This window comes from Parasteatoda tepidariorum, chromosome 10, assembly GCF_043381705.1.
Source record: "Parasteatoda tepidariorum isolate YZ-2023 chromosome 10, CAS_Ptep_4.0, whole genome shotgun sequence".
Lineage (NCBI taxonomy): Eukaryota > Metazoa > Arthropoda > Arachnida > Araneae > Theridiidae > Parasteatoda > Parasteatoda tepidariorum.
In genome coordinates this window covers 25047071-25063160 of record NC_092213.1, presented here as the reverse complement: position 1 = coordinate 25063160, position 16090 = coordinate 25047071, and the positions used below count along the sequence as shown (strand labels likewise).

Sequence of the window (16090 nt, the reverse complement as noted above, 5' to 3'; positions counted from 1 at the left end):
GAAAATATAAATATGAGATTAAGCATATTCAATATTACATTGTTCGGGATTGGTCCAAATGATTCAGATCAGCTGACTGGAGCTACATAAAAATTGGAGCTATTTAATTGCAGGCTGTTATGGAGCTATTTAATTGAGAAAAAAATGAAAATCTTAACACAAGACGAAAAAATAATAAACATGAATAATAAGCAAAACGTTTGCTTGATTTTTTATCTTCCGATGCTTGTTGTTTAATAAAATATGTTTCAAATCATGAATTTTAAGGAAATAAAAATATATATACATATTTCTTAAATGATTCATTGTTGAAACAGTTTTTATACAATTTCATTGAATTTAGTTCTTTCATAAAAATGAAAGAATGAAATTTATAAAAATGAACTAAATCAAACTGATTTATTTAAACCAGACGATTTTTTTTCTCTTTTGAAATTCAAAGAAAATTTGAAAAAATTTATTTTGCTTGAAACTAGACAATTTTAGTTATTAATTTTGAGTCAATAAAAAATTATTCATTATTTTTAAACTATTATCGTTTTTCTATAAAAACGGAAAATAAAATGAAATTGGGATAAAGGGAATCTATGGAATCAAATAAAGCTAATCTGTTTTAATCAGACGATTTTTTTTCTCTCTAAAACTTTTCAAAGAAAAATTTTTCTTAAAAGATAAATACAAAGCATTTTTAATCTATAATATTAAGTTGTAGAATTATTTTATTTGCAAAGACAGCTTTTATTTGTACATTCGGTGAGTTTTTTTATTCTATTATAATCCTTTATTTTAAAAGTTATGTGGAATCTATAATTTCTGTTAAATTATTCTTTTAGTTTTGCTACATAATTAATTAAAGGTGTATAAAATAATTGTTTACATTTTTCAACCATCGCAGAAATCAGGGGAAATTTTAAAATTAAAGAACAGTGCAGTAATAAAGACTGGGTCTTATTAAACATATAAAATATTTCGTAATACATTTTACTCGCGTTATAATGTTTCAATTTAAGTTCCTCAATTTAAATTACTTAATTATTCTTTATAAAATAAATTAAATTAACTGAGTAAAATTCGCAATTAACTTGATTTTTTTCTGCCTGTGATTCAATACGGTTTTACTTGTACCTGATTAGATAATTTGCTTTTATTAATTTTTATATTTTGTTTTTCAAGTTTTATTACGAATTAAATTATTATTGCAATAAGTTTTACTCTAAAAAATAGTTATTATGATTGTGTAAGTAAAAAAAATGACTTTTTTTTAGGTACAACAAAACTTTTTGAAAACTGCGTTTGATTCATGTTGAACTTCATTGCTTTTAATAATAATTACTAATTTAAAGTATTTTGAAAGATTAAACACGTCTCAAAAGAGTATATAATCATTGTCTTTAATTACTAACTAAATTCAACAAATGAAAATCTGAACTTTATTTTATTACTGATAAAACGATTTATACGACATTTGTCGACAGCAATGTTAAAAAGATGAGTGAAAACACATGCATGTTTTCGATTTATTCAGTACCAGTAAAACTTGTTCCCTGTTAATATTTTCCCATTCTCCCATTTTTTTGTCATGTCGTTTGTGTGACATGCATGACAGTTGTGCACGTTTATACAATAAATGTGGAATGGTTTATATAGCAAGTGCAGTTGTAAACAGTTCCTATATGCTCGTAATTTGTGAAATTTATGCGGCTGTTATTACTTTAGATCCCTGATGAAGACACAAAACCCGTAGCAAAAACTACTGATGAAACTGACTCAAGAAAAAGGGAGGACAAAGAACAGGTATCAGTCCGGGTTTTTAGTTAATTTTATGATTCATTATTATAGTAAAATGTGTTAATAAATTTTCCTCGCACTTTCATTTGTAAAATTAGTCTTATTTTGGTATAGTAGCAAGATTTTATTCTATTTTAATACTCATGTTTTAATACAATTATTCCACAATGTTAAGAATTTCTCGGGGGAAAATAGCTAAATAACAATTTATTGAATTGTTATTTTACCATGTTCAAACAAAACAATCAAATAACCATAAATAAGATGGTATTCAAACTGTTAACTATGATAAAAACCGTTTATTAACTGCTTTCACCTAATACGGTTAAATAACTTGAATTTTATTGCACCTGGTAGGCCCACCTAATGAAACTACTTATTCCCTTGCAGATGGGTACATATTATTACCGAGAGGGCTAATCTGTCTACGTTTTTTTGTAAACGGTTTTAAAACCATAAAGGTAAAAAACGTTCTTTACCTTAAACTTTACGGTTAATTGGATGGGCAGACTGCTGTGAGTTATTTTATCCTAATTTTAGAATTAAAATTCCAACAGTGCATGTGTACCTGTTTTTAAATAAAAATTTAATTTCTAATATAATTTAGTAATAACATATAATTGCTGCAATGTTTACGTTTTTGCATCAGTAAAAATGTAGCAAATTCTTTTCTTAGCTTTAAATTTATTCCATAAATACATGAGCAAATTTTTTTCGGGCCATTGGAAACCTAAGCTAAATCTAACTACACGGCAAACAATTTGCTATTAAGCTGCCATGAATTCAATGGAACACTTTCATTATAAAATCCATTTCTAAAAATGCATATTTCAGTTGCAGAAATGCAGAAGATAATTTTTTCACCTTTCCAAACATTTTTTTAAAAATTTAATCGTGGTTGGCAAGTGAAATCTGTGATACCTTCCTTGAATGTTTGATAGATAAGTATTTGATAAGCCAGAATCAAATAGTTGTGGATTTATAGTGATAAAAATCAAATTTTTCAACGAAATTTTGGCTTACTTTTTAAGTTTTTAAAAGTGTCTGAATTTGAATCGGAAATTTATTTTCTAAGCATTTTTGAACCAGTAAGTTGTAGTTTAATATCTCTTAAGTATTCTAAAAGTCGTTCTATTTTCTTTCTCTCTCTCTTTTTGTGTGTTAAACTGTTGAGAAATTAAATCATGTAACTGTCACAAATCACTGACAATTACATTTGAAATAATTTAATAATGTAATACAGTTTCTCAGCTATTTAAATAATTTTTGGTAATAATATTTGTGAAGTAAGTACAAAAATCAGCTGCCTAATTTGTACCACATCTACCTAAATCATGCCAACCTTCAAAATATTTAGTATTTATTGATTAAGTGAATAAGCAGACCATGAATAACCCCAAACAATTGTTTAATAGCCTCGTAAAATATTAAAAATTTGAAGTATTGTAACAGTACTATAAAGCCTATTGTTTTCATTAATGCCGAAACATTACAATTGGTCTGTTCATGAAAAAAATAAATAGTTTTCAAGTATTTTTTTGTAAGACTGATTAGAGGTTGATTTAAGACTGCACTATAGTTTATCCTATTTTTCTTTTTAATTTAAATGTTGATTGTTCTGGATGTTTTTGTTTAACCAGATGGCTCAAAGTTTCCCTCCAAGCACAAATCCTCGCGGTAACCCGGGCACTCCGGGTCCACCTGAAGATGGTAAAGTGCCCAAAACCACGGAATACCGTTCCCAGTTCGTGGCATGGCCGAGGTCTCCTGGACTAAACGAATCCTCAGCGAGGAAATCTGCATCCATGGGTCTTATAGCTTCTCAAGTTATGAAGAAAGATGTCGTCGGTTAGTATATTTAGATACTTGAAGTGAGCAAATTAGATTTTAATTATGTATTCCATTCTGGATTTTAAAAAAATGTGAATCTCTCAATAGCTTATTTACTTATTTATTAAAAAAAATAATTTTGTCTAAAAAATTCTACAGGAAGTTTTGCTGTCCTCCTTTAACTTTATTGGATGTAGTTCTGAAATTTTGCTTCGGGCATCAAATTCGAATTTCTTCTCACGTTGCATCCGAAAGCAGAATAAGTTTATCATTTTTGACAACTTGATCGCCATGTAAAAAAATTTTAATATGTAAACGTCAATAAAAAAGTTTTATTTACAAAGTACTGGGTGTTTATAAAGTCCCGGACACATTTTAATGTTTAATAACTCATAAAATACTAAAGATAGATTAAAATTAATAACATAAATGGTTAGATAGACTCAAAAAGTTTCGTGACCCTTGTCAATGAACTTCCACGTGTGCCCCCTTCGTCACACGGAGAATATCAAGTCGATAGTCAATTTCAATCCAGGTAGCGGCAAGCATGTCGGCAAGCTGTCATGTTTCTGGCATTGTTAATTGCCATAATGTGCACATATGGGAATCTGAAAACCCCTATGAATACCATGAGACACAAAGGGATTCCCCAAAGGTTAATGTGTGGTGCGGACTAATGCACGACCGAGTCACTGGGCCTTTCTTTTTTACAGAAAAGACGGTCTCATCAGTCGTTTACTTAGATATGTTGGAAAACTTCGTATTTCCGCAACTAGAAGAGCTTCAGCCACCTGTCTTTTTGCAACAAGATGGTGCACCACCTCATTGGGGTATCATCATTCGTAGTGTTTTGAATGACCATTTTCCAGGAAGATGGATTGGGCGAGGAGGTCCAATTCCTTGGCCACCCAGATCACCTGATATAAATGCCGCTGGACTTTTTTCTTTGGGGATTTATAAAGGACAATGTTTACAAGAGGATCGTGTCGAACATTGATGACCTAAAAGCCAGAATTACAACCGCAATAGCCTCTGTGGATGCCGACATGCTTGCCGCTNATTGGGCCTTTCTTTTTAACAGAAAAGACGGTCTCATCAGTCGTATACTTAGACATGTTGGAAACCTTCGTATTTCCACAACTAGAAGAGCTTCAGCCACTTATCTTTTTGCAACAAGATGGTGCACCACCTCATTGGGGTATCATCATTCGTAGTTCTTTGAATGACCATTTTCCAGGAAGATGGATTGGGCGAGGAGGTCCAATTCCTTAGTCACCCAGATCACCTGATATAACGCCGCTGGACTTTTTTCTTTGGGGATTTATAAAGGACAATGTTTACTAGAGGATCGTGTCGAACATTGATGACCTAAAAGCCAGAATTACAACCGCAATAGCCTCTGTGGATGCCGACATGCTTGCAGCTACCTGGCGTGAAATTGACTATCGACTTGATATTCTCCGTGCGACGAAGGGGGCACACGTGGAAGTTCATTGACAAGGGTCATGAAGCTTTTTGAGTCTATCTAACCATTTATGTTATTAATTTTAATCTATCTTTATTATTTTATGAGTTATTAAACATCAAAATGGGTCCGGGACTTTATAAACACCCTGTATTTGATGCAGATACAGTATCTGTCGGAAATTCCGGTCATCACTGTAAACACTACCTCATGTCGCTGAATTTACAAAACGCGGTTGAGAATAAGATTAATACCAAGCATTATACTTTTTATAGATTGTTGAACTACGGAAAAATTTCGCTGATATAGTTCAATTTTAGAATTTATTTCACTTACAATACATTTCTAATAGTTGAAGCTATGAAAACTATATAAATATATGTCTATCTCAAATATTGGTAATGCTGTGGTTTATTCTCTAATATCACTTCTCTATTCGAAATAAGTATTTCTCCAAAAGTATAAAACTATAAATGTATTCCAGTTTTGTTCAAAATTATTCTGATCAAACTCCAAGCCTTTTAAAAAAACAAGTTTCAAGAAATTCCAGCAATAAATCAGAAGTGTTAGCAGGTTAGTGATTTCTAATCAAACATAAACTTACTGTTTCAAAATATAATCCGTTTCCGTTAATTATCTGCAAAATAAAACTGTTTTTGAATAAAAGAAGATAGTTATAGACTTAATTAAATTGGTATCATTATAATTGTAACTACATTAAGAAAAACTTGATTTCTAACAAATTGCAAGTAGAATTTAAAATTATTATTATTACAAATGGATAACTAAAAGTCACTCCAAATGTAGTAAAAATCGTTGCTTTTGGTTCCTTCAACAATGGCTGAAAATCATAAAACACCCTTTTGAATTGTGGCGTTAGAAAAAAATCACATTAAGTACTGAATAATTTAACCAACTTAATAAACTTTTGCCATGTAAAATAAATAAAGCTAATGCTTGATACGAGGTCTCTTTATTTAGACGAAAAATCATTAAAAATCAAAGAATAATTCTGAATTTTAGAATATTTTAAAAAACTTAAGCAATGTAATGATGATATAACTTTTCCTTAAAACTGTGACTACATTCAAAATAGCATGTGCTATAAATTGTTAATTCATAAGGGGACAAAGCCTGCAATTCATAAGTACATTTTATAAGACACCAGCATTTCAGTTTTCAAGGTTATATATGTTTTTGTCTCTTCCATATTTGTTTTAAAAATGATTATAAGTTAAGTAAGTTTTAGTCCTTATAATAACAAGTTACTTTAAAGGAAACGATATATTTCTCTAAGCTCCTTATTTTTTCGATTCAAACTTGTCAAATACCACACCAGACAGATAAACCAAACTCTAGATTCAAGGCTCATTCCAGACAAGATCACATTAGCCACCACCCAAAGAAGTTTTAAAAAAAAGAACTCAGAGAGCACGTGGGAAAATCCAAGATACTTCACACTAAGTTACTTCGATCCACTGTTGCTTAGCAACAATGGGTTAACCACGTTAATGGTGGAGGGATTTGGGGAAAGCCAGATGTGTATTGAACACGGGAATCTTAAATATGGTGGGGACTTTACTGAATTGATTTAATATGAAAACATTCAAAATTATTATTCCACATTCAGAACCACAATGTAATAAAAATTTCTCAATGCAATAAATATTATTCAATTCCTACTATTAGTTCGCACTCTCTCTATATATATTTATAGATCTTGTTCAAATTTTCAATCGTTAAAAAAATACTTTTTATTCATCCACTCATGTTCAAATAAATTTTTTTTAACTTGGAGTCGATGACACTGGATGTTAATACAGTTTTTTCAAATATTAATTCATTAATTAAATTTAATTAATTAATTTTAGTTTTATATGGAAGAAAAAATTTCTCTTGTATAAGATATTTAGCAGGATATAAATTTAGGAATAATACCGTCAGTGGCGAAACGTATAGATCGCTGGAAAAAAAAAATCTATTTTTTCTCCCTCCTATGTAAAACTAAATTTAGTTAATTAAATTTAATTAATGAATTAATCTTTGAACAAACTATAATTGCAAGTACAATGAACTATACAAAGCTGTACAAAATTGCAAAATTTAGTTCTGAATGAAATATTTGCTTCCTTATAGAGCTCTGTAATACTTTTTACGACATATTACTAAAAATGTTTTTTATTTGTGTCAGATATGTAAATGTAGGTAAAATGTTTTAATAATATCGTAAGTGAAATAATGGTTGCAAAAAAATACATATTTCTTGCGTTTTAGGATGTAAAATACAACATTATTAAAACTGTTTGAAACGTATGTGTATTTCAAGTGTTTTTAACTTTTATATATAAATGATTCTAAGATTAGAGTTATGTGTTTAAAAAATGTGAGAATATCTTTATATATAAATTTATTCGATAAATTACAACAATAAATTTTTTCAACAACATTTTTGCATTCCTTATCAGTTTGTTTTAGCAAAATACATTCGAACATGTGGAATCAATTCCAAATAACTATTTATTATGAAATATTTTTTTTATTATGAAGAAATATGTTTACTTTTTATAATATATTATGCACTCTATGAGCTTGTTTGACATTTTTATACTCTTTTTTATAAATTCTAATGTGCCAAAACTCAATTCATTCAACCCTTTCTTCATTCCCAAAATAACAAAACACTCGAAAAATTTGCTGTACAAAGCTTCCTTTATCATCTCTTAACCTTTTAAGATCATCATCACCAAAAAAAATATTCTTGAAATTAACGTACCAGAAATTTGGAAAACAAACAATCCTTTTTGTAGCTTCATTTATTTAAATTAATGCATATTTTCAGTTACACTGTCGAGACAACCTGCAGACAAGACTTCTTTCACGTCTCATCGCTTCCGGGCATAACTAATCGTCTGAAGTACGCGGAACTACATGTTTATTCTAGATATAAATTCCCTTTGCTAAAGAAGGATTAGTTACTTAACATAACAAGCGGCGTTTCTTTATATTTATTTGCTCCATAATTTTCAAAGGTTTTTTTTGTCAAATTATAGAAAAAGAGCTATTCATAAATTATTAAAGATTACAAAATATTCTTTTATTAACTGGAAATAAGGTGTCTGAAACTATTTATTTTATTGCCGTCGTTAAACAACCGACCCAAATTTGGGTTTACGAGTACTGATGCTCAACTCCGTAGCCTTGTAATTTTAAACCCAATCCAGAAGACAAGGGAACTCCTGGATAAACTATTGGGAGAAATTTCCCTAAGTGGAGGACTTTTTTATGGAACTGACCCGCATTTGCGTTACAGGGAGAAGAAAACCACGAAAACATCCCACGGTTAGCCTGACGGCAAAATTACTCTAGCCCATGATCGTGTACCACTGAGGATACTTTTACGTCAGCATTGTGGTCGGTGCAAGCCGCATGAGGAATTCTTATCGACCAGCCATTTCTGGGCTGGGAATCGAACCCGGTTCACCTGATTGGAAGGCGAACGTTACATAATCGTATAGAGCTTAAGGGTTGATCTTATTGATTTAAAGGATCAATCATTTTATTAGTCAATAATTCATTTTTCACCATAAATTCTTTTTATACGATGGCGAAAGCTGCCAATTTAGCAAGTTCATCTGTGCATCCATATTTTAAATTTTCCTTTTTTATTATTCAAATAAATAAGTAAAAGTAAAGCATGTCGGTAACAACACGTTGTGGGCCGGAGGAAAATGAATGTTAAGGCTCAACAATTTCGGGACTAACAGTATGATGGTGTCAACGTTGAATACCATCATAACGTTGAAACCCATAATGATGCATTTACTTCCCAGATAAGCTGGTGCCCATAAATCTGAAGCTGGGTAGGCCTCAAGGCATCATTAATATTTAAAATCCAGTCGTTCACAATGACAGATTTGTACCTTTAAGCATTGAGCTATAGCATCGCCAGGGGTCTGTTTAGAAGCAATTTGGGTCCGTAAACGGACCCTTCACAAAATATCTTTTCATAAAAATGGACCCTTCACAAAATATTTTAATTTAAAAACGGACTCTGCACAAAATAATTTATCTTTTAAACGGACCCTTCATAAATTTGTTTATCTTCATTATTGTTTTGTTAATCGAATAAATTCTTTCCAGGATGAGGGAGGGAAGACAGATGTAAACGAACTAAATTTTGTCTTCGGCAGACGCTTTTTCCTTTATTCGCCCGAAATGAATATTCTGTGTTTAGCAGTATAGGCTGAATACCAAGCATTTTTATGTTGCATCGCTAATTTAGTAGCTGCAATTGCTATTTATTTTTAAAATTTAATTTTTTTAATTATAATTTTACAGTGTTGGGCATAATCTTGTATGTCTTTACAATTTAATAACTCCTTGAAAAAGTTTTTTTTTGCAATAACGGATCCTATATGCACAAATTGACAAAAGCGGACCCTGGTTGAAAGAATGTGACCTAACGTTTATTTTATATTCACAAATTACGAGTAATTTTTTCACAATTTTACAAAAACGAACCTTTCACAAAATGTCTGGACAGACTCCTGATCTCGATTATAGTAGTAGTAGTACTTTATCTATGCAGAACAAGAGCTGCACAGTGGGATATTGGCGATAGTCAGAGAAACATCCCTGAGGATAATTTGAAGACATGCCATCACAATTTAGGTCCCTTGCAAAGGGAATGGCTCCTCCATTTTGGTAGCGCCAGGACTTGCGCGCGAAGTCGAGCACTTTACGGTTAAATATTTTTAACGAGGCGCGATACCGCCTACTCTTGGTACCTTAGAGGTCTGATCAAAGTGATCACTCTTACGCTCGCTGACCTCTGCCAGTGAGGCTTGACTTCGGTGATCTACAGGAAAACGTGTCTTACAATTAATCTACTATTGAACCGTGGCTGCTTTGAAAGAAAAAAAAAGAATTTAAAAAAATAGTCGTTTTATAGTTATTGTATCATTATTCTCAAACGTGCATTTTACTTCTGACTCATTAACTCCCTTTAAATTAAAAAGGAAATAAAAAAAAATATTTAAATAATACAGTATTTTAGTTTAATGTTTTAATTGCAATTTATCCATTTCTAAAGTAAATTTGGTTACTAAACTGCTGTTTGTAGAAAATGCAACACCATGAAGGAATCATCAGAATCAAATGAAATTCGCAGCAAATGTCAATTATAGGATATTATGCAAATTAATAAAGTTTCAGAGCCATCGCGCGTGCGTGGCGCGCGCAGCGCCCTCTGAATTGNTATTTTTATTTTGGGATATAAAGCTAGGAATTTAAATTCAGTTTCAATGAAATGGGCTTCCCGGTACCATTTGATCCACGAACCGGTACCGGTCTGGGGACCGGGGGTTGGGGACCACTGCCTTAGAGGGCTGATCAAAGTGATCACTCTTACGCTCTCTGACCTCTGCCAGTGAGGCTTGACTTCTGTGATCTACTGGGAAACGTGTCTTAGAATCAGTCTTCTATGGGACAGTGGCTGTTTTGAAGGGGGGGGGAGAATTTAAGAAAATAATCATTTTATGGCTGCTGTATCATTATTCTCAAACGTGCATTTTACTTCTAACTTGTTTACTCCCTTTAAATTAAAAAAGAAGTAAAAAAAATATTTAAATAAAACAGCATTTTATTTTAATGTTTTAATTGCAATTTATCCATTTCTAAAGTAAATTTGGTTACTAGATAAACTTATGTTTAAATATTTGAATTCAGGCTTGAACAGACCATAATAAAGGAACTTCAACTTCTTTGGAAGAAAAAGGTGCTTTGATTGAATCCTTACTTTTTTCAGTCGTGATTACTAAGATAATAATTGAAAGTGACATTCTATATAATTAATATTTTATTTTATGACCGTCTTTGAACAGCCGACCCGCGGAAGGTTTGAAAAACCGCGAAAACCTTCCGCGGTTAGCCTGACAGCAATGGAACTCTAACCTATGATCCATTTACCACTGAGGATATTTTTCGTCAGCACTGTAGTCGGTGCGAATTCGAATCTATATAATTATTAGCAAAAATTGCTCAACGTTTGTTATTAAAAGTCGAACATCACAGAAACATATTAATTTACTTCAAAATTGGTAGTGTACAGTGAACCAGAAAAAAATAGTAAATAAATAGATAAAAATAAATAAACGGATTACCCTGAATACCTTTTGATCTAAAGATCGGATCTTCATGTTTTAGGTCTCAATCTTAATGGTTTCAGGGGGTGTGATCACATATGCTAATTATTTGTGCAGACGATATTTTCAGTTACGAAATCGTACGTTCTTTCTCTGAAAACGAACTTTATCTGAATAAACATACCTCTTTTTAATCGGATTCAGATTTCTGATCCCTAAAATATAGGGAGTAGTCGCAATTTGGGAAATATGGTCCCCTTTGTTTGGTCATGAAAGCAATTCAAAGCTAGAAGGTTTTTTGAAGCGAATCGAACAATTTTCGCACACAATTACAAACTTTGTTTTTCCAAACATAATTCCATGTAAAAAATACATTTTAGTAAGTATTTATTATTTTTTATTATTTTATTAAATAATTATTTGGCAAATGTCGCAATTTGAGAAATATGGTCCCCTTTGTTTGGTCGTGAAAGCAATTCAAAGCTAGAAGATTTTTTTCAGCGAATCAAGCAATTTTCGAAACACAATTATAAACTTTGTTTTTCCAAAGATAATTCCATGTAAAAAATACATTTTAGTAAGTATTTATTATTTTTTATTATTTTATTAAGTAATAGTCAAAAAATTGAATTTTGAATCGACTAAATAGCTCCTTAGAAATATAATTTTACATATTCGATTTCCTTAAAATTTCCCTTCGTAGGAACCATTCAACGGATAGTACAAATTTTGTACCTTCCTATATAAAATCTCATAATTTAAAATGTGTAAAAAATTGTATATCTTACAATTCAAAATTTTTTCGACTATTATTTAATAAAATAATAAAAATGAATAAATATTTCCAAAAATTTAATTTTTACATGGAATTATCTTAGGAAATATGAACTCCATAATTGTATACAAAAATTTTGATTCTCTTAAAATGTTCTCGAGATATGGGGAAATACGCTGAAGGTAAAATTAGCATTAATTATCCAAACTTTATATCGCTCTTCTGACCAAATTATGGGAATCATATTTCCCAGATTGCGTCTACCCCCTATATTTTGGGTTCAGAAATCCGAATTCGTCGGGGGGAAAAAGTTACGTTTTTCAGAGAAAGTACGCTTTTGAGTATGATTTCGTAACTTCTATCGTATCGTCTACACTAATTAATTAGCATATTTGAAGTCACCGCTTTGAACCATTAAGTTCGTGAAGATCCGATCACTAGATCAAAACTTATCACAGGGTGGTTTTTTTTCTCACTAACGTCTAATTGTTAGAATTAAATCCTTATATAAAAAATCTCTATGGACCCTGCGCAGTATTGTAATGCATTTTTAGCGAAGTTTGTTGCTAATTATTATATTACTAGCCGCCTAAGGCGGCCACCTGTCCGCCAAGCTAAAGGTTTTCACAAATAAAGTTTTTTAAAACATAGCAGGAAATCTGAAGATTAGTGGACAATTAAAGTGCTCCTGTCCTGCAATTTTGTCTTCATATCCAGTTCTGCTGCAGATGTGTTATAGCTCTTGAGTTATAGCTCTTAATTCTTCCTATTCTTGTGAAACTTCTTTACAAACAATATTTTTAGTTTTTCCATTTGGTGCCAATAAATATAAGTTCTTTTCATCCCAACTCTTGAGCAGCCAACATAAAGCTGCCCATGTGAAAAGCAAGGCTTCTGCAAGTCAAGACCAACGACTTTTAAAGATTGTCCCTGAGATTTATTTATACTCATAGCAAAACTAAGTCGAACAGGAAACTGAAGTCGTTTAAACTGAAACGAATTGTCTGAAGATATGATGGGGATGCGAGGAATAAGCACACTATTTCCTGTTGAATGTCCTGTTATAATCATAGCTTCAATAACATTAGGCATCAATTTTAAACGAACACGAAAACGAATTAAATTTTTATGGTATCAATTTCTATTTCTATATAATTTTTTATGGTATCAATTTCTATTTCTATATCGCTACAAAAATTATCGTCTTCGCTTAAGAAAAAAAATAGAGCGTGAAAAGAAGAAGAAAAACTTATTACAACAATTATGAACAGCGACATATAGTATTGAGTATAGTTAAGTGCGGCGAGCTCTCTGCTTATCGCTTATAGCTCAAATATACAAATATGTGGTTGTTGTTGTTGTTTCTCATCCCCACTGGTCTAGCGGAGCTAGACCAGGTCCATGAGTCCATTCACCCTCAGGAAGTCAAAAAACAAGACCGGGTCGCGCAGAAAATCCTCCTTTTTAAAGTCCACACAGCCAAGGAGGTGGGCCGGCCTGGCTTCAATGGAGGAACACATGTTGCAGGTGGGATAGATCTTTCGCTGTTGTTCATACCTCATGCACTTTATGTGACCACTGATAAATCTAGTGAATGCGGTCTGATCGCCTCTATTACCGTTGAAGGTCAAAGCACGACCCGGCTTATCCCCAGAGTACCAGATATGTACTGGGGGAGTATTCCAGACTAGCTGGACACCTTGCTTTCTAATGGAGTGAATTTCCGAGGATGTGAGTGCCAAACCCTCCGGCAGAAGTTCATTTGTGCCAAGTTTAGCCAGCGAGTCGGCGATCTCATTCCCGTACAGACCAACGTGGGACGGAATCCACTGCAAATAAATATCCCGCTTCACCGAAAATTTACTGAGAAGTTGTAAGATTGCCGTTCCAGCCCTATCTCCCACTCTTGGCCATACACTCAAATATTGGATAGAGCTTCTACTATCCGTTAGGATCCAGATAGGGTCTAGCAGCGAATCCTCTTCAATTGCGTGTAGTCCTGCCTCAATAGCAAGAAGCTCCGATCGGAAAACAACATTTGTAAATCGGAAACTTTGATATACAAATATATCAAAGCGAAGCGTCCTATTTACGTATCGAATATGTTGCCACATTTTTAACACAAAAGTTAAACTTTTCTCCACTTTGATAAATGTAAACTAATGCTAACCTTACAATTAAATTAATAATTCCTTCTTATATTATTGGTTTAAGTTGTCGAAAATTAATATTTCAATTGTAAGGTTCGCATTAGCATACATTTATAAGAGTGGAGAAAAGTATATGCATTTTTTAATAGTTTTTTGAATATGGCTCTTTGAAGACGAAAAAGCATAGATTTTCTTACAAAATGACTGATAACTAGAAAACTAATCCAAATTTTTGAAAAAGAAAAAAAAATACTTCTTCAATATGTCAAAACACAATTATGTGCCGAGTTTCGTGCCTGGGCGAGGCTTCTGGGGCGATATATTGTAATTGCAGACAGACAGACAAACAGCCGCGTTTATTATTATGTATAGATTTTACATAACGATTTACGGTAGGATGGATGTCAAGTTGTAAATAAATGAGTCATCCTTAAAAGAAAAACCAATTATTCAGACCATTGTTGCCGAAAGCTATCAGATGAACATGGAGTCGCGAAGGTGAAGACTTGAACCAAATGAGAAGGTTTAACATTGAACCAAAAAAACAGTGAGTTTGTGAAGGGGAAGACTAACGTTGAACCAAAAAAACAGTGAATTTGTGAAGGTGAAGACTAACATTGAACCAAAAAAATAGTGAGTTTGTGAAGGTGAAGACTAACATTAAACCAAAAAAACAGTGAGTTTGTGAAAGTGATGACTAACATTGAACCAAAAAAACAGTCAGTTTATGAAGGTGAAGACTAACATTAAACCAAAAAAACAGTCAGTTTGTGAAGGTGAAGACTAACATTGAACCAAAAAAAAAACAATGAGTTTGTGAAGGTGAAGACTAACATTTAACCAAAGAAAACAGTAAGTTCATGAAGGCACAGCAGCTAGCTGCCGAAGACGTCTATTTCAAAATAAAATAAGTTGAAAATTTTTAAAAATTGCTGTTGACATCATAAGAGAGTTACCCTTCAATAACGTACTAATCTGTTTCGCTCTGTGTGATACATTAAAAGACGCTTTCTCCTCACCTGCCACAGCAAACATTATTTTACGAGTTGACAAGAAAATTATGGAATTACAAGTTGCCAGATTAGAATAACTCCTGCCGCAATATTATCATGGTGGTCTGTAGTAGACACTTGTTTTCATGTCTTCGTGCTATAAATTGCTGTAGCATGATAGAACCATATTTCATCTTGCATGGTTGCACTTGCGAAGCATATTTGTACTTAGATTTTTCTCTTTTTTGTGACAATGCTCTCACCACATGTGATGCTCTGGTGGTTATCATTGCTTTTAACTAAATATTTGCTGTCGAATATTTTGTTTGAAATATGTAATTGTTCTTTGTTTGTTTATTCTTTCAATTTTGTTTCTCACGAAGCTCTTGAAAATCATAATTTTTCTGACTTCCTCGTTCGAAAATCTTTGGTTCTTAGGATTTATAAATGGATATATTAGGCTTCTTTGGCATCATAAGTTAATATATTAATAATAAAATCATCATATAAATTGCTAAATAATAACTTTGACAACTTACTTGAAAATTTGCACGTTTGTTGGAAAACGTATAACGGTTTTTTAAGGTTCAATTATTCCAATTTAATTTTTTGTTTTGTTTATTCCGTGGTTATAGACGAAACATCTGAAAACTTTTTTACCAAATTTTAGTTACTTATAGCAATTTTTCTGACAACTTAAACATTTCTCAGTTAAAAAATAATGCGAAATATTTCCTTTTGGTGAAAAATATTTTAATTTATAAAATGTAGAAATATGCCGCGACAGACAGGGTAAAAATAAGAAGAAAACAGAGTATTTAAACAATACGATTAATTACTCTGATACAGTAACAGAACAGAAAATCCGAAATTTCAGTTTTACAAAGCAAGATTTAATTCAAAGGCATGAGATATTAAAATTATAAAATTTTATCTTTTTTTTTAAA

At 31.9% G+C, this 16090-nt stretch overlaps 1 protein-coding gene across 1 annotated transcript in view; it reads left to right on the top strand.

The window, feature by feature from the left end:
* LOC107437477 (uncharacterized) overlaps positions 1 to 16090 on the top strand; it is a 255881-nt gene that overhangs the window by 184594 nt on the left and 55197 nt on the right. The window contains exons 5-6 of the mRNA XM_043045034.2: positions 1717 to 1794; positions 3429 to 3636. Of these exons, the coding sequence (XP_042900968.2) occupies positions 1717 to 1794; positions 3429 to 3636 (286 nt within the window). The remainder of the gene's footprint in view (positions 1 to 1716; positions 1795 to 3428; positions 3637 to 16090) is intronic.